The sequence below is a fragment of the Diaporthe amygdali genome (assembly GCF_026229845.1).
Source record: "Diaporthe amygdali strain CAA958 chromosome Unknown NODE_46_length_305281_cov_63_574154, whole genome shotgun sequence".
In the NCBI taxonomy this organism is placed as follows: Eukaryota; Fungi; Ascomycota; class Sordariomycetes; order Diaporthales; family Diaporthaceae; genus Diaporthe; species Diaporthe amygdali.
In genome coordinates, this window is record NW_026517066.1 from 186,423 (window position 1) to 206,208 (window position 19,786).

Here is a 19,786-nt window from a genome sequence, read left to right on the forward strand (position 1 = left end):
CTGGTACTGCTTTTGAATAACAAGCTAGTATGATTCAGACACCAAAGGGGAAGCTCGTGTCGCCCACCTACAAAGCTGGAAACCTGAATTGCAAGACTCGGGTTCCTCTTGGTCACACTGATACCGGATAAACAGACCGTTTTGTTCGGCGCCGTCAGTCTCAAACGCCACAGCCACCCGTGTCTTCGATCCTGACGAATTACGGGTGCGTGAGGATAGTGTGGGGTGCCACAGGGACCCTGTTGATTTCACGATCGGAAAGATAGTACCAGACGACGAGTCGTATACCGAGGGCAACCATGGTACTTTCAAGTTGCGCGGCCCTCATTTCGGACTAGGCGGCCTCTAGATGTAGTTCACGGTAGCAATCTACTCGTCCAACGGATGAGGCATTGACGACGAACTTTTGTGATTATTCCCGAATGTCCGCAACTATCGAAATGGTGACAGTGACAATCATACCGTAGATTGAGACGGTGACACTCGTGTAACTTGTCGAGCCCATTTAAGCCGATTTGCTTCCGGAAGATATCTTTGACCCCCGTAGGTGCAGTCGGTGGGAAATCTGGGGCGATCAAAAGTCACCACCGTCAAGGAACAACTTCGGCCTGTTCATTCTTGTATTCGCCGTCCAATGAACATCCGCCGGGGAAGAGACCGGGGCTGGGATCCAGGTATCTGAGTCAAAGGCCGGGCTGCAGCCCCCGTAAATTGTAATTGCACCGAGGGCAAACAGTGGGCACTGATGATATCAGCTCAAACCTTATTTCGCACATCAATCCGTGCTCACGATCGAGGGGTAAACTTTCTGTCAGTGAAGGCCAGACTGAGAGGCTGTCCATCTACACTACTCACGAATGGGCTGCAGATATATGCGTTCGCTGTATATGTATAAGACTTCCTCAGCTATAACTTTTGAGGGGACCTCAACGCGCATGCAACAGGCTGCACAACCGAAATCACACGTGGGCTGGGCGTCCTGCGCAATCAGGATGAACTTCCAAGCTTTGGTGACGGAATAGTGGCGAGATATAGGGACGGCACAAGGCGTTGCAGCCTGTGGCACTGCTGTGCTACCTCGGCCGAAATCGTATATGCAACCGCCGCTGCCTCTCTTTGCTTTGCCAGTTCCAAATCACCCCATTTGCCTGAGAAAAAGTTGGTACTTTGCCCCTGAAAACACGGGCTGTGATACCGTATGTATATGCTCGCCGTGGGTCTCCCGGGGACTTGGCTTGGAATGATGCAGGAGACCAGTCGCTCGGGCGTCCCTGGCGTCCCGGAATGGCTGAGTGTGCCGCACTATCAGCTCGACAGCGACATTCCCGGCTCCAAGATCTAGGATCGCACATCATCAGTTTAGTAGTGTGCTCGGACATTATTCAGGTTGCATTGGGCGGGCCAGCATCCTCTCTAGGTTGGCGTCAATTGAGCTAGTTGAGATGGTGGGTGGTATTGGGGTCAACACTCCCGCCATGCGCGGTCACTGGAATTCTCTGCGTGTTAATGTCAAGACAAAGAAGTAAAAGCAAAGCTTGGTGTATTAAATCGAGACCCTGGCCACCTCTGTTCCTGATATGCTCGGGCCATCATATCTAGACTGCTGTCTCTTCGAAAGACGACACCAAGCTTTCTTCCCACGTGTCCCGGGAACTCGTCTCACAAAATTCTCGACGAAGACTTTTGATATAAGTGAGATACGAATCATCACTTGAGCCTCAGCCTGAGCGACTGTTCTCGTCGAGGGGCCCGTACCCGGGCCACCATCAGTCACCATGTCGCTCAATCCTCCCGACCACTCGCTCGACAAACAGTCGACATCGGAGCTTATGATTGGGCTGTCAGCTACTTTGGGCTTCCTAAGCACAGCTGTGGTCATATTGCGGATGTACACACGACTCGTCCTCCTTCGAAATGCTGGCCTAGATGATCTCATGATCGTCGTCACTCAGGTATAACACGTCTTGCGCCGACGTCAACGGCATCAAGCTGACCACGAATAATTTAGTTTCTTGCCATTGGGCTGAACGTTTCAACATGTTTGGGTCCGTCATTTCGCAAGATGTGTATACGATTTATCCCACGCAAGTGTGGCTGACGGCTTTTATAGAGGGACACTACGGGACAGGAAGACACTATTGGCTCGCCAGCCCAGAAGACTTGATGAACCAACTGAAATCACTGTTCGCTGCTATCCATCTTTATATCTGGGCGCTCTGCTGCGTCAAAATCAGCTTGCTCCTCCAGTATAGGCGCATCTTCATGGCGACCTGGCTTCAACGGGTGTCTATTGTTATAATCTGCTTTTCCGTCTCATGGAACGTCGCGCAGTCCATTCTCGTGTCATTCGCCTGCAGTCCGGCGAGCATATTCATTCCAAGTCTGGCACCACACTGTCTCGACAGTTTGACGATATGGTACATTGCGGCCGGAATTAATATCACCACTGACTTTATCGTCTTCCTCCTGCCAATACCTCTCATCAACTCTTTGCAGCTGCCTATACGTCAGAGGATCCTGTTGATCATGGTTTTCTGTCTGGGCTTCTTGTGAGTTTCCTTCTTTACTTCGCTTTCTTCCCATTTCAAAATTCAGACACGAGAAGGCATCAGCAGTTGGCGACTCGATATTTAGTCCCGGCTTGCGTTGATACCGTTTGAGTCCATCTTCGCCCATCCGAGTTCCCATATGGCAGCCATTCGGGTTACTTGAAAGTTCCACATATTCTGACTTCCTTTTCACAATAGTACATGCATAATTTCGATCGTCCGCGCCACGAAACTCGAGGCTGTTGTCAAAGCAGGTGACCCGTCTTACTACGGTGCACCAGGAGCGATCTGGTCCATGGTGGAACTCAATTGTGCGATCCTCTGCGCATGCCTGCCGACCGTCAGGCATCTAATCGGCTCACTGATACCGTGCCTCGGCCTCCGCACAGTGAGGGATACTTCGGGATACTACGGCAAGAATCGATCAACCCCCAGCCGCCGGCGTCTAAGCAACTTCGCGCTGCGGTCCCGAAAGAGCAAGCTTCAAGTGCCAGGCGGCGGCTTCTCAAAGGTCTCCAAGGGCAGCGGGGCCTCCGAGGCCGTCATGACTGGCAACAGCAAACACGACGGCGGGAATATAGAGCTGGACACAACCTGGGGCAACGACCTTGAAAACGACGGGGCATTGTACCACAGCAACAATATCTCAGCTTGGGTGAGCGCTCAGGAGCCAAAATCACCCATCAGGGCCAAAATCAAGTACAGCGACGACAAAAGGGACAGAAGTGGGAGTGAGTCGCGCTTGATAGGCACCGGAGTGTCCAACGAACAGCTCCGTACGAACATATTGGTTACCAGAGATGTGACGGTTGAGGAGGGTCGGACGGCAACTCCCAGCCCACAGTCGCGATCATTCACAGGTATCGCGTTGTAATTGATGGCGTTCAATGGCTGTGTAGATATGGGGCAAGCGATGCGATTCGTCTCGAGATATTTATTCAAATACCCATCAGCGTTCGCGACTTTCTAATATGCTTCCGATGCATCAAAAACAGGCTCTACCTAGTTTCCTGCCAGTAATTATCACGCAACGTAGCTCGACTGGTCGCACCGACAGACAGCACATGCCTAAATGCCTTGCATGAAGGATGGGTTCTTCCGTACGACCCTGCGAGAAATGTCTGTGGCTGGAACGTAATCACATGGGCTTCAAGATTATTCTTGGCGGAAGCCAATTCCGTTGGCTCCTCTCCTGAACGAGTCCAAATGCAAGGCTTTGACGGCCGTTGAAGCTCGGTGCGGCCCTGACCACTCACAACGTGACAACGGGGTCTTCAGTTCCCCGAAATTGTGAGCACGGCCCGGGACGTGACTGTTGGCGAATAATTCTTTCCTCCTCAAAAGCAACTAACGATATATGAACTCTATCCCAGAAACCGAAGGGGGCTTCCTTGTTCGACTTCTGATCCCGGCAAACATGGCAAGCGTTTCCGGCCCCAAGGTTGCGGATACTATACACCAATGATGAGACATATTGAGTGATACGACGGTTGACACCTGCCGTGCTCCCAGTCTCTTGGGTTCGAATTTGCGTATCAGCTCATGCGCCCATTGCCGATCATCTCAGGGCACCCATAAGCCCGGAGCCGACTCCAGGTATCGATGGAACGCCTTGATGACGCGGCTTAGGCAGCTATCCAAAACCCCCGTGTTTCGACTCGGCATCGTCGACATGAACGGCCACCAAGACAACGATGGAGTAGGCTAAGGTGTCGACGCAGCTCTCGTTAGCCTTCCAGGTACTTGGAATTCCTCTCCCGTACGGAAAGTATGTCAAACTGCTGTGCTTCGTAACCTCACTTGCAATGGGCTGCCCATGAACTGCGACCAACTGGGTAGTTTTGCACTCGGCTCTCCCTTTAGAAAGGGCTTTTTTTTATTGGGAGCCCGAAGGGGGGCGGTGCGGGGCGGGTTGGAGAGGCGGTAGGGGGCACTCACCCAGTCAATGCGCTTCTGAAGGTATCTAAGATCTCATACTATTTGCCAGGGAGAAAAAAGCATTGGGGGACGCGCCTGACGAAAGAGAAATAGCCACTGTAATTCCATCAATGACATTTTTGATACCCTTGATGAGCCTCTATGTGATGTTATTAGCTAGGGAATCTCGACCACCTGGGCATCAGCGTCAATTAGCACAAGACCTACCGGAGCACTTCGGTATACATATGGTGTTGTTTAGCGACTTGGTGATGATGACTAGCTGCTGGTGGAGTCTACTTCGTCAAGAATCTAACGACGATTACGCCGATGAAGATAGGCAGTCTTCCGACCATCCACAGGCCTGTCCAGGGTATCGAAAACACAATAACACTCGAACCAATATTTATATCGCTTTATGGTAGGTGTAAAGTCTGTTTGGGCTCATATCTGCCCTATTTCGACTCAGACCAACGAATCCGGGAGCCCTGGAAGCTCGGCCAGCCTCCCGCGCACGCCGTGGCTCCAGATCTCCGACCATGCCTGGAACATGACACAAGGAGGTCGTGTCCTGCGAGGCCAGATCCCCGCCACGCAGCTCGTGAACCGCACCCCTCCACTCCGCACCGAAGCGGAACATGGCGAACCCGTCGAGGACGGACGCCCAGCGGCGGCCGAAGAAGGAGCTTGGGGCCAGAAACTGAGGCAGGACCGTCAGCAGCGTCCATAGGGCTAGCAGTATTATGACTAGTTGGTACGGCAGCACGCCGGGGACGATGTCGGTTATGGGGTCGAGCCCCTTCAGCGCCGGATCGGTCCAGTTGCCCGGCCCCCCGGCCATGAGTGCAATGGCCACCTCACCAAAGAGCTTGTGCATGGCCAGGGCCATCCGCTCGGGCGAGATGGCCGGGTACTGGATGATGAAGCCGCTCGACTCGGTGTTGTTCTGCGTGCCCCTGTATCCGCTCCTCGGAACGTGTATGGGCCGACCCTTGGTGGCAACGTTGGCACCGAACCAGCCGTTACACGTTGAGAAGATGGTGTGAGTCGTGCACAGGTGCGAGGGCCGGTCGCGGCCTTGCCAATTGATACCCGCGCTGGTGAAGGCGGCGTAGACCAGCGTCTGGATGGCGTAGATGCCGAGGTTTTCGCGGGAATCCCACGTGAGGAATGTGTTGCCGTACGCGGCTTGCTGCGGACGAAAGTCGGAAAAGGTGTTGGTGATGGCGGAGAGAGAGGCCGTCCCAACGGTCGAGTACACGGAGCATTGCAGACCGTAGCCCAGGTAGTCCCCAGAGGCGACTACCGCGGCGTTGTCCTTCATCTTGAGCCACTCCTGGTCCTGGTCGGCGGAGAATCCCTGGGCTGTGTTGATAGACTGCCAGAGGACCATCTCGACCGAGCCCTGGATTGGAATTTCTGGTCGTGGGACCCGGCTGTCTGTAGACTGGTTCGAGTAATCGGAAAGGGCGTTCGTTATGTCCCGGTCGCTGGTCATGACATAGCTATAGTTGACGCCGAAGCCTGGAGTTGTGTGCCACGAGCTGCTATCAGTGTAAAGGGTGTAAGAACTTCCGATTGAACCTTGCTGATACATCTCCCAGTCAGAAGCATTGGTAATGATTCCTTCATTCGAGCTTCCACTATTCGTGACTGCCGTCCAGTTATTGACCGAGGTGATATTGAGAAGCTGAAGTCCAGTGTAGGGGTTGACCGGCACACAAGAGACATTTACGAGCAAACCCCAAGCTTCACCATGGACTCTCTCACCGACTGCAGGGCCGGAGAAAAAAGTGATGTTGGGTCTTGGTTGACTGTTGTCTTGATGATGCAAGTCGTAGATACTACGAGCCTCGTCCTCAAGAAAAGCACTGCTCGCGTTTCGGGTGCCTTCTGGGGCGTAAAGAATTGTCTCGCCTTGCGGCGTTGTAGCTGTTCCCTGTCGCCAGCGGCCGTCTGCCATTTGAGCAACACTGACGGACTGCTGAGTGTCAAAGGTCGATTGATTCGGACCAATGATGCCAATCTGCCTGTCGCTTAATCTGGCTGAAAGCACAGGCTCCATCGAGAGTCCTGCCAACGGGACCGTCACGAAAAAGATCAAGCTACAGGAGGCTAGGTAGAACCAAAGCCCAGAGGGTCCTTGCCACTTTTCTCCCTTCCGTCTTCTGTGGCGCCAGAAGTCTTTAGTGACGAGCAGAGCCTTCCACCATCCTGACACCGATCCCCATAATCGGTCGGTGTGCCACATGAGCTGGTTGGCGTTGGCCGGCGCCAGCCTGGGCTGCATCAGCGCCCAAGCCTCGAAACCTGCGAGTCCAGATTTGGCGCACTCCAACGCGAAGACGCTGAGGACGAAGAAGGCATAGAAGACTCCCTTACCACTCACAACACGCGACGGACTGATATTGTTAACACTAGGCCGCCTCAGATACTCGAGAGCGATGAATAGGTAGAATCCAGTTACCGCCACCGGCCCTAGCGTGTTCAACAATGACCTCCTGATGTGACGCTGGAACTTGTAAGTCGGCTCTTCTTGCTGGCGAACAAGCATAGACTGTGACTCCGGCACCGTGGAATCGATTGCAGCTCGTCGATGGAGATCAACATCTTCGTCGTTCGGATCTGTGTCGGATCTGCTCGACCATGATCTGTTGAAATTCCGGTGGACAACGTGACTAGAGGCTCTGGAATACAGATAAGGAGAGCGTGCGCCTGGTCAATGAGTCCGTTATTCTGTTATGGGCCCCCGCACGAGCCGGAACTCGGGGAGGCTGAGACAGACTCACCACTGTTGCCATGTCTTCCCCACTGTTGTCCTGAGTTAGGAACTATTGTGTCCATGCTACCTGTTTGGAGGCTGGAGAGTGACGATATCGGCCACGTTTGAAATTGAAGCTTACCAGGGCCCTTTAGAGTTTGCGGGAACAGCAGAGCCGCGTAAATTTATGTCTCCATGTTCCAGCCGGCCTGCTGTTATTTCCGTGGCAATATTGTGGTCTGTCTGCTCGACATTTTGGGGGCTGCAATGTGAATCAAGGGATGGGGACGATAGTGCACCAGCTTGCTGACATGCATAATCCACAGGCAGAAAGCCGTCGACTAACTCTATTTTGGATCTCCATTGTTCATGCTACGTCCAATCAGATTGCTCAGCACCACAGGCCCCCAGATTTGTTCAAACCCCCACAATTGAGCTGGAAAGCAAAAAGTATAGCAGTTGATACATCTTATACTTCGATTGTGTAGTCTTCGTGCGGCTGAATATCTAGCCCCTTGGTTACACACTAAACCCCCATGCATCTGATGGGCCGGTTGCCGCCATTGCGCCGACCAACCGCCCAAGACACACACAACATGTATTAAGACGTTGGTGAGCTGTAGTACCTGTGACGCGGTTCGCGCTGCCGCTTTCGTGATTAGCCCCGTCTGCCGCGGCGCTGACAGCCTTGTTGATCCGGAATGGTATCTGGCTGCGGAGCTTGCAGTATCTTTTCTAAGTCCTGGATGGTAATCAGGCAGTTGTGCGTATTGTATTTCCTGTCTTGGGGGCAGCACTACAGTGGCGAGATGGGTGCCTTCACGCCCTCTAGCTGTGGCTGGCTACTGCCTGATTCTCTCGCATTCAACATGTTTCGTATTGCTACACTGTGGTTTCATTTATGAGGAGGCCCTGATTAGTGTTGTTCCGCTGAAAGAATGCAGTTTGAAGGGGAATGGAGCTGCATATGATTAATCACCGTATTTTATTGATGCCTGAGACAAGAATGGCATAGTAATATGCACTGTCTGCAATAGATAGCCGCTGTGCGGTACCCGGTATTGGGGGGGGGGGCGGGTAATTGATCTCCTGGCCGTGAAGAGAGGTATTGAAATCAGCCATAAATCTGTATTGCTTAATTGTACATTTGAATAAGGATGGGGACCAGTATTTATATGGAATAATATAAATCGAAGCTGATTGATAATGATATCGAAAGATATTTCGCCCAAAGCGTCAGATCTCTTGAGATCTTGCAGTGGTGTTGTAGACAAGTGGAAAGTCCTTTGCTAATTGGGCAGCATCAGCGGCAGAGGCCTGGGAAGCCTGCTGGATCCAATCCATGTCTGCGTTGTCCCGTACACGTGAAGAAGTTGTGTACGTCTAGGGGAACGGGTTAACTTCGTTCGCTTCTCTTGCACGGCCGGCTGAGTTGTTGTGCTATTGGCTGTTCCTTCAGGTTCAGGCGGCGAAATCAGCTTCTTCGTCTCACCCGCAAACTGTTGTCGGATGTGCGAGGCCACTGTTACACTGGCGGCTCCGTTGGCACATGGGAAGACAGAGCCCCAGTTGAAGGTAACCCACCTTTCATTGTCCGCCTTCTATCATCCCGTCACCGTTTCTATACCATCTGGGCTATTCATCGTGGAGTCTGATTGCTTTTTGTCAAACATCCAGCTTCTACCTTGAACTAGAACAAGTCACTTCCTCCTTGAAATTTGGCACCATTGTTACCATTTTTGCATATTGGAAATGACTCCCTCTTGAAATAGCACAGACAATTATCTGTGTAAGCGAGGATACGATGATTCAGCCCTTGCCGTATAGACTTGTTCTATAGGAGGGCTTCCTACAGCAGCATAATATCATATAGGAAGATTATATGTTGTTCGAATTAGATTCGATGATTTGGTAGCCCCGAAAGCTGTACTGGGCACCTGTTTAAGTGGTTCCAGCAGGGGTATCCCGGGCGTAAAGGCATTCATATTTAATTGTGACAATCAATTGTTGACGCAGTGACAAACAATGTCCAGGCAGCCAGCTCCCAGAGGCTAAGAGTCTGTGATTTTGCCAATTGAATAACCCTTTCCTACTGGGATTCATAGTGTGCCCCGGTGGCAACATCGGTACCCTTTCCCGAGATCGACGCCACAGTTCTGCCTCATCTTTTTTAGCAGCAGTCCAGATGTTCCGTACGGGATTTCGGGGCAGCTACTCCCGCGTCCCTAACCTTGATCGCCCTTGAAGAGGGACTGTCGTGCCTTCAGTTCTGGAAACTCGAATAACTAGGAAGCTCCATATTGTTGGGCTAAGTGATAGTTATGGCTGCGCCAACGCAGTAGCAGTATCATCTGCAATGTCTGTTCTGACCAGCTGATGTAACGATAATGTAAGACCGGCCTGGATGTTCCGCTCTCCTGGACTATTTGAAGAGCAAGACCGATGCACCTGTCATAGTATTCACCACTGGGCAAGCTGATGGTTGGCAGCTCACTGAGTGAGTGGACTGCGTGGAGTGGCCAGTAGCCATGTTAAAGCCTGTCCCAGCAAACACACGGGCACTTAGTCAGTCCATCATGCCGACTATCCGGAGTCCTTGACATGCCCCATTTTATAGCATTAGTCTTTCTTTCACAATGTCCGGTTGTAAGTGTCTATTAGATGAATATCCACCAAAACGCTAGGATGTGTCCTGTTCAGGAGCAAATATCGGACTCAACCACCAGTGGCAGGAGACAGGAAAGCACTACAGAATCCATTGTCAAGCACAATTTGTGCACGATGAAACGATTCTTTTGACGTATCCAGTAATCGTTCCTTGTTAATTGCTGACCGTGTAATAGGATCGGCACTAAGAGTGACGGCGGGCGCATGTCCCTTGCCTCTCCCGTCCCCAGAGTCTTTTGAAACGGTTCGCATAGGGCGGGTAAGCAGCTCAAATAGACACGAGGTGAGTTTGTTGTGTAGAATAAAATGAAATCCGTCAGTCACCGCCGCCACATCCGAAAAGACGGCAGCCGCAATCTGCTTCAATGCTTCAATATATAGAAAAGGGCCGACGGATTTGACGGATAGGGTGCTAGCGTGTCGCACCCCAATCAATCTGGAGCCCGCATTTAAAGTCTGGCATTACTCGCAGCCTCGCTTCCGAGTCAAGAGCAGGGGCTCCCCTGACCAGATGCCGGTCAAGACCATCCGCCGTCGAAGCACTGCCGTTTCGGGTAAGGAAGTAACCAGAGCGGCATTCTCTTTGGTGGAAATGTTCCGGGATACGATGGCGCCCACCTCCCATCTCGGTACTGCAATTCGAAGAATAGTCTGGCCCCCATGGACGTGAACACCTCGCTTGGCACATTGTTCTCCCTAATGGGCCGGTCCATCGTCCGACTGATAACGAAGTCTGGTTGGGTGCGTGAGGATTATATTGTCAAGGGAAAAGCTTGAAATATGGCCCCGTGGACTAGTACGCTGATCTTCTGGGGAGCAGGAAAACATCTCGGAATAGTAGTCTAATCGGTGGTCACGCTCACCATTACTTCCTGACTCTACACCGGACGAACCATTTCCTTCCTTTCTCAACGTCCATTCTTCACATTCACTCGTTTGCGCAGAGCGTACATATATTCACCTATATTCCTTTTTCTTGGCAGTCAATACCCCGATTCTCCATCCAGTCCCATCAGTCACCAATCTGCAACCATGAAGCTCTCCATTCTCAATGCTCTCGTCCTGGTCAGCGCAGTCACGGCCCAGCTTTCCGGTTCTGTTGGCCCCACGACGAGTACGGCAGCCAAGCGAGCCAAGAAGACATGCAGTGTTCTTGACTACGGTGCCAAGGCGGACAAGAGTACGGATCTTGGCGCGGCGCTGGTCAAGGCTTGGGCTGCATGCGCATCTGGAGGCATTGGTAAGTGCTTGGTTTCTACCAGCCCATCCTTTTCAACGACTTCTGGCCAATGTACTTGATATTAACTGTCTTGAAGTCGTCATCCCCAAGGGCGATTATGCTATGTCGACATGGGCCACCCTGAACAAGGGCACTGGTGTTGGTCTCCAGCTGGACGGGACCATCTACCGAACCGGTACCGCAGGCGGCAACATGATTGCGATCCAGAACAGCAATGACATCGAATTCTTCTCCAGCGACGGATCCGGCGTCATGCAGGGTTACGGCTACGAAATCCACAAGAGCGGGTCACTCTCGGGTGCCCGTCTTCTCCGTGTGATCAAGACCAACAACTTCTCCGTCCACGACCTCAGGTTCGTCGATGCACCCGCCTTCCACATCTCGCTCGACACCTGCACCAATGGCGAGCTCTACAACCTTGCCATCCGGGGTGGCGACCACGGAGGGCTTGATGGAATCGATGTGTGGTCAAACAATGTCCACATTCACGACGTGATGGTGACCAATAAGGACGAGTGCGTGACTGTCAAGTCGCCCGCCAAGAACATCCTCATCGAGCAGATCTACTGCAACCTGTCCGGTGGCTCAGCAATCGGATCTCTTGCCGCTGACACCGCCATCTCGAACGTTGCCTACCGCAAGGTCTACACAGTCGGCAGCAACCAGATGATCATGGTCAAGAGCAACGGCGGGTCGGGCTACGTCGAGGATGTAGAATTCAGCGACTTTATTGGCCACGGCAACGCGTACTCCCTCGACATCGACCAGGCCTGGTCGTCCATGTCGACAGCGGCTGGCAGCGGTGTGCAGCTCACAAACATGACGTTCAGCAACTGGAAGGGCACCTGTGCCTCTGGCACGCAGCGCGGGCCCATCCAATTCAAGTGCGACCCCGATACACCTTGCAAGGATATGGTTGTCAAGGACTTTGCCATGTGGACGGACAGCGGCAGCAAGGTGAACTACATCTGCCAGAATGCTTTCGGCTCCGGTGGATGCCTCAAGGCCAGCGGCAGTGATTACACCACTACTGCAGCCATCGCCTCTGCGCCTACCGGGTACCAGGCCGCTACCATGCCGAATGACCTGAAGACTGGTTTCGGGTTTACGGTCGAAATTCCCGTCCCTACTATGCCAAGCAGCTTCTTCCCTGGAGCAACGCCCTTGGTTGCCCTGGCAAAATAATTGTCGGGTCTACCGTCTAGTCTACATTTTATCCTTCACTGTATTTAGTATAAGCCTGACATACGTATGGGGCAGGCATAAGAGCATCTAGTCTTTTTCAATTCGCTGTCAATACATTAACTCATCTGGAGCATTTCACTCGGCTCAATGTGAACGCTGCACGAGTCAAAAAGCCTTGCATTAGACTGTGACCACTTCCGAATCCGTTTATAAATCATCGTCCGAGGACAAGACTCGCTTGGCCGTTCGCATCCACCATGTGCCCACGATAGGAGTCAAAGCCCAGCGATGAACAGCCTCCTGCCAAGGTCAACTAGACTCGTCGCGGGCAACAGTTCGCGGGTGGGGTTCTCGATTTGTTTCGCGATGTTTCGAACACAGGGGAACTTCTTATTGCTGACTGGAGTGGAGCCCAGACTTTCGGATCAGGAGAAAAAGGAGAAATTGGCCGACGGGTCCACACGGTCCAGTGTGGGTTTCCTCGCTTGCGCTATGGGGCAATGACTTGACGACATTACTGTATTGATCCATCTCCGGATCCGAACTCGGTCTCGTTTTGACTTCAGCGCGGGCTTCCAACCTCGCGAGAGCCCGCGATACTGTCACCAAATGCGGATTGACTTTTCACGATGCATCTGATTGCTTGACTCGTGTGTATCATACACATTGTATTTATTTCATATATTTATACTTTTGAGAGCACGGCTCAGAGCCCTGCCTCTCACGGTGTGAATATTTACAGCCAAAATTAAAAACTTATCCGCTTCCTCGATGTCCCGGCCACATCGACCCCATCTTGGGCTGTGCCCGCTTAGTAAACGCTTGGCGCGGGGCTGACAATGTAGTTCGTCAAGCTGGTGGTGCCGTTCATCTTGGAGGCGATGGCCTGAGCAAAGGCCTGAGCAGCGAGCTTCGCGCCAGCGGGGCTGGTGTGGGTGTGGTCGTTGGGGTAGAGGGCGTTGGTGGCGGTGTTTCCGAGCTTCTTGTAGGCCAGGGCCTGCGCGTTGAAGTGGTCCACGTAGGTGACGCTGCTGCTGGCCACGGCCGTGGCGGCCGTCTTGACGTAGCCGACGAAACGGGGCGGCGAGTACGAGAAGCTGCCCGTCTCCCACAGGTTGTTGGGCGTCTGGGTGCTCAGCACCACTGTCGCGCCCTTGGCCACCAGCGCCTTGGCCGCCTGGCTGACGTAGTAGACGAAGGTGTAGACGGTCGACCCGTCAATGCTGGACTTGCACGTCTCCGTGCCGGCTCCGGGGCAGTCGCTGCGCTTGTTGTCGTTGGTCTCGGGGGTGCCGCCATCATTGTGTCCGAACTCAATAACCACGATGTCGCCCGACTTCACGAGGTTGATGACCTCGGTGAAGCGGCCCTCAGCCGTGTAGGAACGGGCAGATCGGCCGCCAATGGCCTTGTTGACGACGGTGGCGGTGGAGTAGGTGCCAAAGTACTGGCCCCAGCCGTCCGTCGCGCCGTCGTTGGCGCCGTTCTTGGCCATAGTGCTGTCTCCGCACAGATAGACCGTTGGGGTTGCTCGAGCAGCGAGTTCCACAGGGGATGCAGAGACGCTGATTGCGCCGAGCGCGACGGCGAGGGCAGGTAGTGAGAACTTCATCGTGTCGGCCGAGTGTAGGAGACCTGAGCGGGATGTGGTAATATATGCAGGGATGAGGAAGATGCAAAAAGAATGTGTGCCGGCACTGACGAGAAGACGAGGATGAAGACGAGGTAATGAATGCAAAAGTTAACGGCTGGCGTCGCAATATGAAGTACTATGTAGAGAATGAAGGTTTGGTGAGGGAAGACCAAACGGAATAATTGAGCCCATGCCCAGACTTTGTTTGGCCTCGAGTCGACTTAGACGAAGTGTCTGCCCCTGACCTTGCACCCAAGGTAACCTTTGATTAAAGGGGGGCGGGCCACGGAGGAGGACTGCCGCTGCACTGCGCGCTGCCCAGGCGCCATCACGCAAGCATGAGACCTCGTGACCACATGACAATAGACAGCCCCAATACGGAATCGATAGCCTCAATAGGTATTTCCCGTCGCGGAAGCAGCATGTCACAGTATTTGGATATTGCGCTTTGGGAAAACCCCACTTCCGGGGGGCGCCAAGTCTAATCCTCGTGACTGAGGATTTGTGGAAGATCCCTCCAGGAGATCCCGAGAAAACGCAGGTGGGCACTCAGGGTGTCCATGAAACAACACAGGACCGGGGTTGGGACTGGCTTCGGACGGAAACATGCCGTTTGTCGGCTGGGGAAAAGCTTGGCCTACCACACATGCTTTAAATACCGAGTCAACGCCTCCGACACACCCGGATTCAACCCCATATCATTCTCTGCAACTAGTCACAGCATTTTCATGTTCGGTAGAGTATTGGCCGAGGGCCCCCGCCGAACATCCTTTGACCCGGATGACCGTCGGGGCCGGAGGGACGGAGCCGGTGCGCTCCTGGTATTGTGATATTGGGAACCCAACACTTAATAGAACAAATCGAGCAGGGACATGCAATTTCACTGAGCGATTAAATATAGACCTGCATGATTTCCGCCGCACGGAAGAAAACGAAGTGTTGCAGCTGTATTGCTCTCAGCCCCGTCTGCACATTTAGCTCACAGACCTCTCTAGGCATACAATTGCAACGCCAACTACAACATGCAAGAGATTAACAGTGAACAACTGCAAAAACAGATGGCGCTGCAAGGGTTCGAACCTCGGTCTTTAGAGAGCTGACAAGCTTGACCACAATCTAACGTCCTAAACCTCTAGACGACAGCACCTGTGGGCACCGTGCTGGGACACGTTGCTGAAGTATGCGTTGTGGCTAGCTATGTCTGGATACATGGCGGACAGGTGCAGAAGTTCGGACGAACTTGGTGCGGTGCTGCCGTTTGCATCTCAGAGAAACTCCACGTGTAGGTCGAAGAATGCACACGTGTAGACTACCTGAATTGCAAGAAGAAAACCAGCGAGCTGGGATTTCTGTTCCTTATGAGGAAGACTGGTAGCACATTTTCGAGCGTAAAATTAGTAGACTTGAAAACATACCTTTCAATGAATTCTCCCTGTTCTACGGCTGCTGGAAATTCGTAGGAATTGCTCGCTCTACTGGGCTTGCCAACGAGTGCGACGTGAAGGGCTTGTCAAACAAATCTCAAAAAATGGAGTTTACCTACGCGGTGATTGTCGTTATCCTTGGATTTTGGCACAAAGTATGGTGAAGCTTATCAAATAAGTAGATACGCAGTGTGTGAGTGAAATTACGTGCCTATCAACATGTATCTGGTAAACTTAAATTCAGGCTGACAAGTAGAAGACGAGTTTTGCTTCATTAGATCCTGCCCTACTGGCTTTGTCTATGGTTACAGTACTGCTCTGGTGTTTCGCTTTCTCATCGCCAAGGAAGTGGCCAACTACGCAGACTGAGAAGTTGAGACAAATGTCAAGGGGATCTATTACAGCAATGATAAGTATTTGAACTCTAAAGATCTTCGACGTGGCCGTGTTCAAGTGAGACTGCAGTCAGTCTGTGAGCAAATTTCAGCCCTTTGCATGACGATAGGGACCAATCCTACGGTAGCATTGGCCAAACCGGGATTTCCAGTTTACTCATTAAGCGTTAAGGGCTGGGACTGGGGTCAACCAATGGACCAAAATCTATGAGGTTAAATAATAGTATAAAGACTTTTCAAAGTTAACCGAGATTATAGCAAGCTTTGTGGGTCAAGTCTGGCGCTTCTTTTCTGTCAAGGAGTATTTCGAACCAGAGACGTACACATCAATACAGATATTTCACAATTTTCGTGGCTTAAGCTCACTCACCGGACGTTTGAAAAAGTAGGATCTGCAGCCCCTGCGCTCAAATTAAATCTAAAGGGACGTTACAGTATTACACATCCATGAGGCTGAGAGGTATCGAAGTGAGGACACGAAGTCCTCGTGACATAACTGTACAAGATGAAGGCAAGTGTCTAAGAACCCTTGATGACCATCTGGATGCGTCTCCGTCAACAAACAAAAGGTACTGACGTCCCATTTCTGCCTCATAATGCACGGATGTTTTGTGTTGCAGTGAAGCTCGGAGGGGAAAGAGCTGTTCCACAAGAGTGCTTGACTCGGAAGAAGATGAAAATTACATAATTTGATACATAGTATTGCTAATAAAGCGCCATGTATTGTATGGCATTACTGAATATATGTTTGTCAGCTTTGAATTCTTACCCGTGTCACAGCGCTGGCCGTAGGCTCCAGTTAGAGAGATTGTCTCTGCTCGAAGAAGAAAACATGGAAAGGCTGCGCTTGGCGTTTATTTATCGGGCCAATATAATGAGTACTGGAACAGTCCGCCCATGTGGTTCAAGTGCTTTTAGGCAACCAAGAATTTTGCAGTCAGAGCATTTCACCAGTGCTAAATCAGGTCCATACCAGATCTCTCAAGATGGCCATGCAGACGATTTCATCACGTCCAGAGTATCTGGGTCAGTTCTTTGGCCCACCCCCACCCCCCTCTTTTACGCATTCTCTGTCTCTGTTTCTGTCCTTGCCCCCCCCCTTTCACTCCCCTGAGGATTATACGAATCCGGGATCCTTCATATGCCGTTGCTGGGCGAAGGATCTGGCTTGAACCTTCGTAGTCTTGACCAGGCTAAGCATTGTGGGGATAGCTTGGCTGCGGGAGCTATTGGTAGCAGATAAGCCCCAGGTCACTCGGCGGATGGTGGCAGGAGCTTGGTGGCACACAAAAGCAACTACCGTCAGCTTGGCTTCCCCATACGCTGGGACGCCTGGGACAACACATTCTTGCCAAGGGCGGGGAGTCGGCCACTAAGTCTAATTGGCGCTGTGGCTTGCTGGAGCGAGCCTTGTCTAAGACCTATTGAGCAATGTGCCTGTTGTGCGACCAGGAGAGAGCACAGTCTAGAAGCTGACCTGCATTCCAACAGCATCAAACTGGCCGATAAGCTGCTCTGTGGATGGCCACGATGCGAGTGGCTGATGCCAAGTCGCGCTGAAATAGAAGCTACGGCAGGATAGCGCGGGGCATGAAGGCTTACTGGATGACCTCGTCGGTAAGGTTGGATAGAAGCCTCATAGATTCATCCTTGGGAGATTACTCATGCGCTAGGGACATATTTTTCAGAGATGATTAAATTGTTGCTGTTCCTTTGCTAATATTGAGCAACCCCCCCTGAAAGAGTTCTCGGTTCCCCGCGCCCTGGTTCCTGGATGTCTTTTCCTTTGAACTGCGGAAGTATCGCTTCTACCGTCTCACCAAGCTGTGGCAAACGGGCAATCATGAAGCCATCAATAAACGAGAAGGGTTTTGAGCCGACAGACACCTCGGACAATGCGTCCGTTGTCGAGATTAACGAGGCCGTGGCATACGACCGCAGTGCGACTAAAAAGCTCTTGAGAAAGCTAGACTGGCATATCATCCCGTTCATGTCATTGATCTACTTGTTAGTATTGTTGACGCATCGCATTTCGTTTTCGCGCTGCAGCGCTTCCTGACAAAATAAGATAGACTCTGTTTCTTGGATCGCACCAATATTGGAAATGCCCGCCTTGACCATCTCGAGCAAGACCTCAATCTCAAAGGCTTGCAATACAATGACTGCCTTGCTATCCTTTTCCCGTTTTACATGTGAGCAACATCATCTTCCACATTCCAGATGAGCCAATGCATCATTACTGACGATTATTTAATTTCAGCGCAGCTGAGATCCCTTCCAACATGATGATGAAGCGCACTCGACCTTCCATATGGCTCACCTTCATCATGGTCGGCTGGTCAGCCTCCATGATTGGTCAAGGTCAGCCTTCCCCTAAGCCTTCCACCCTCTCCTTTTTTCATCTACGGTACGAGGTTTAGACAGGCCGAGGACTGACTTTCCAAAAGGTTTTGTGAAGAATTACTCTGGTCTGATGGCTACCCGGGTCTTCCTTGGTGCCTTCGAAGGTGGTCTATTTCCAGGTGTCAACTACTATATCACCCAGTGGTACTGCCGACACGAATGTGGCTTCCGCATGGCACTCTTCTTCTCGGCTGCGACTCTGGCCGGTGCCTTTGGCGGGATACTTGCCAGAGGGATCGCTGAGATGAGCGGCACCGGCGGTTTATCTGCCTGTAAGCACCATTCTTGTCCTTTCACGGTTCCCTGTGTGCCATGTTTTGGAATGTTCCAGGATGTATTACTTCAGGATCCTCAGCGGGTGATTGACATGAACTAGGGTCGTGGATATTCATCCTCGAAGGCCTGCTGAGCATACTGGTCTCGTTCATTGCATACTGGGCGATCAACGATTACCCCGCGACGACCAAGTTCCTGAGCGACAGTGAGCGAGGAGAAGTGCTGAGGCGTCTGCGTGTGGATGGTGGAAACCTCTCTGAGACTTTTCACATGAAGTATGTGTGGCAGGCCATCGGTGACTGGAAGATATACATGCACTGCGGCATCTTCCTGGCTGGCTTTTGTCCCATCTACGCTTTCGCTCTTTTCTCGCCGACGATCATCAAGGGCATGGGATATACCGCCAACAACGCTCAGCTTATGAGTGTGCCACCATATGTCTGTGCGTGTGCTTTCACGATCGCCGCTAGCTATGCTGCAGATCGCGTCAAGCAGCGTGGTATTTTCCTCCTCGGGTTCCAGCTCACTGGCCTCGCTGGCTTTGGGCTTCTAGCGGGGACGCACCACACCTCGGCCCAATACGGAGGTTTAGTCTTGGCTGCGATTGGAATATACCCTACGATTCCTCTCGCCATGGCGTGGAACAGTGGCAACATTGGTGGGTCCCTTAAGCGAGGAACTGGCATCGCTATGCAGGTGATGGGAGGCAACTGTGGTGGCATTATAGCGTCATACGTGTACTTGTCCAAGGATGGGCCTCGGTACATTAAGGGCCACAGTATTTTACTCGGGATCATCAGGTAAGTGGTCACTCTTCATATGACTGTGATATTGCAATGATTGTTTGGTTGGTAGACTGACTCTCTACGCAGTCTTGCATTTCTGCTCACGTTATTTATGACCATCTGGTACCGGATGGAGAATGCTCGCCGAGACCGAGTCTCGGGCGAAGTGGGAAGACAAGAGATGACAGAGGAGCAGAAGGCACTTGAACTGGAACTCGCTGACAATGCACCTTTTTTCCGATACACTGTCTAGACTTGTACTGTCAAGTCATAATGTGTGGTACGGAGCCACAAGACCACAAGATAGTTCTGTAGTTCGAGAAGTCGGGTGAAATATCATGTGGTCAAAGAATAGATCTTCGTATCGTCTGTCAAAATTTTGATCATCTGTGCTTGTCTGGCTTTGCGGCCCGCAGTACCTCCGAGATCCTGGCACTGTATGCGAGGGATTCCGGTAATGGAGATTCTCCGGCCCTCAAGAGTCCTGAATAAGCAACGTGTATCTCATTAGAGAAAGAGTAGCGATGCTCGTTGGGCTCATAACATTATGT

General features: G+C 52.0%; 5 protein-coding genes across 5 annotated transcripts; 3 read left to right on the forward strand and 2 right to left on the reverse strand.

Moving 5' to 3' along the window:
* Positions 1-1,775: 1,775 nt before the first annotated feature.
* On the forward strand, positions 1,776-3,423 carry J7T55_007704 (uncharacterized protein; the record flags this gene model as incomplete). Its single annotated transcript, XM_053134599.1, has 4 exons — positions 1,776-1,952; positions 2,009-2,045; positions 2,111-2,549; positions 2,748-3,423. 4 exons carry the CDS (start codon positions 1,776-1,778, stop codon positions 3,421-3,423), a joined length of 1,329 nt encoding a protein of 442 aa, XP_052987678.1.
* A 1,449-nt stretch (positions 3,424-4,872) lies between these two features.
* J7T55_007705 (uncharacterized protein) lies at positions 4,873-7,310 on the reverse strand (the record flags this gene model as incomplete). The annotated part of the gene is made up of 2 exons (XM_053134600.1): positions 4,873-7,181; positions 7,256-7,310. 2 exons carry the CDS (start codon positions 7,308-7,310, stop codon positions 4,873-4,875), a joined length of 2,364 nt encoding a protein of 787 aa, XP_052987679.1.
* A 3,616-nt stretch (positions 7,311-10,926) lies between these two features.
* J7T55_007706 (glycoside hydrolase family 28 protein) lies at positions 10,927-12,319 on the forward strand (the record flags this gene model as incomplete). The annotated part of the gene is made up of 2 exons (XM_053134601.1): positions 10,927-11,134; positions 11,211-12,319. The coding sequence occupies 2 exons, from the start codon at positions 10,927-10,929 to the stop codon at positions 12,317-12,319; spliced, it is 1,317 nt and encodes a 438-aa protein (XP_052987680.1).
* Positions 12,320-13,130: 811 nt separating this feature from the next.
* Positions 13,131-13,931, reverse strand: J7T55_007707 (rhamnogalacturonan acetylesterase; the record flags this gene model as incomplete). The annotated part of the gene is made up of 1 exon (XM_053134603.1): positions 13,131-13,931. One exon carries the CDS (start codon positions 13,929-13,931, stop codon positions 13,131-13,133), a length of 801 nt encoding a protein of 266 aa, XP_052987681.1.
* Positions 13,932-17,614: 3,683 nt separating this feature from the next.
* On the forward strand, positions 17,615-19,488 carry J7T55_007708 (uncharacterized protein; the record flags this gene model as incomplete). The annotated part of the gene is made up of 6 exons (XM_053134604.1): positions 17,615-17,778; positions 17,844-17,963; positions 18,032-18,132; positions 18,219-18,446; positions 18,551-19,250; positions 19,323-19,488. The coding sequence occupies 6 exons, from the start codon at positions 17,615-17,617 to the stop codon at positions 19,486-19,488; spliced, it is 1,479 nt and encodes a 492-aa protein (XP_052987682.1).
* Positions 19,489-19,786: the final 298 nt, after the last annotated feature.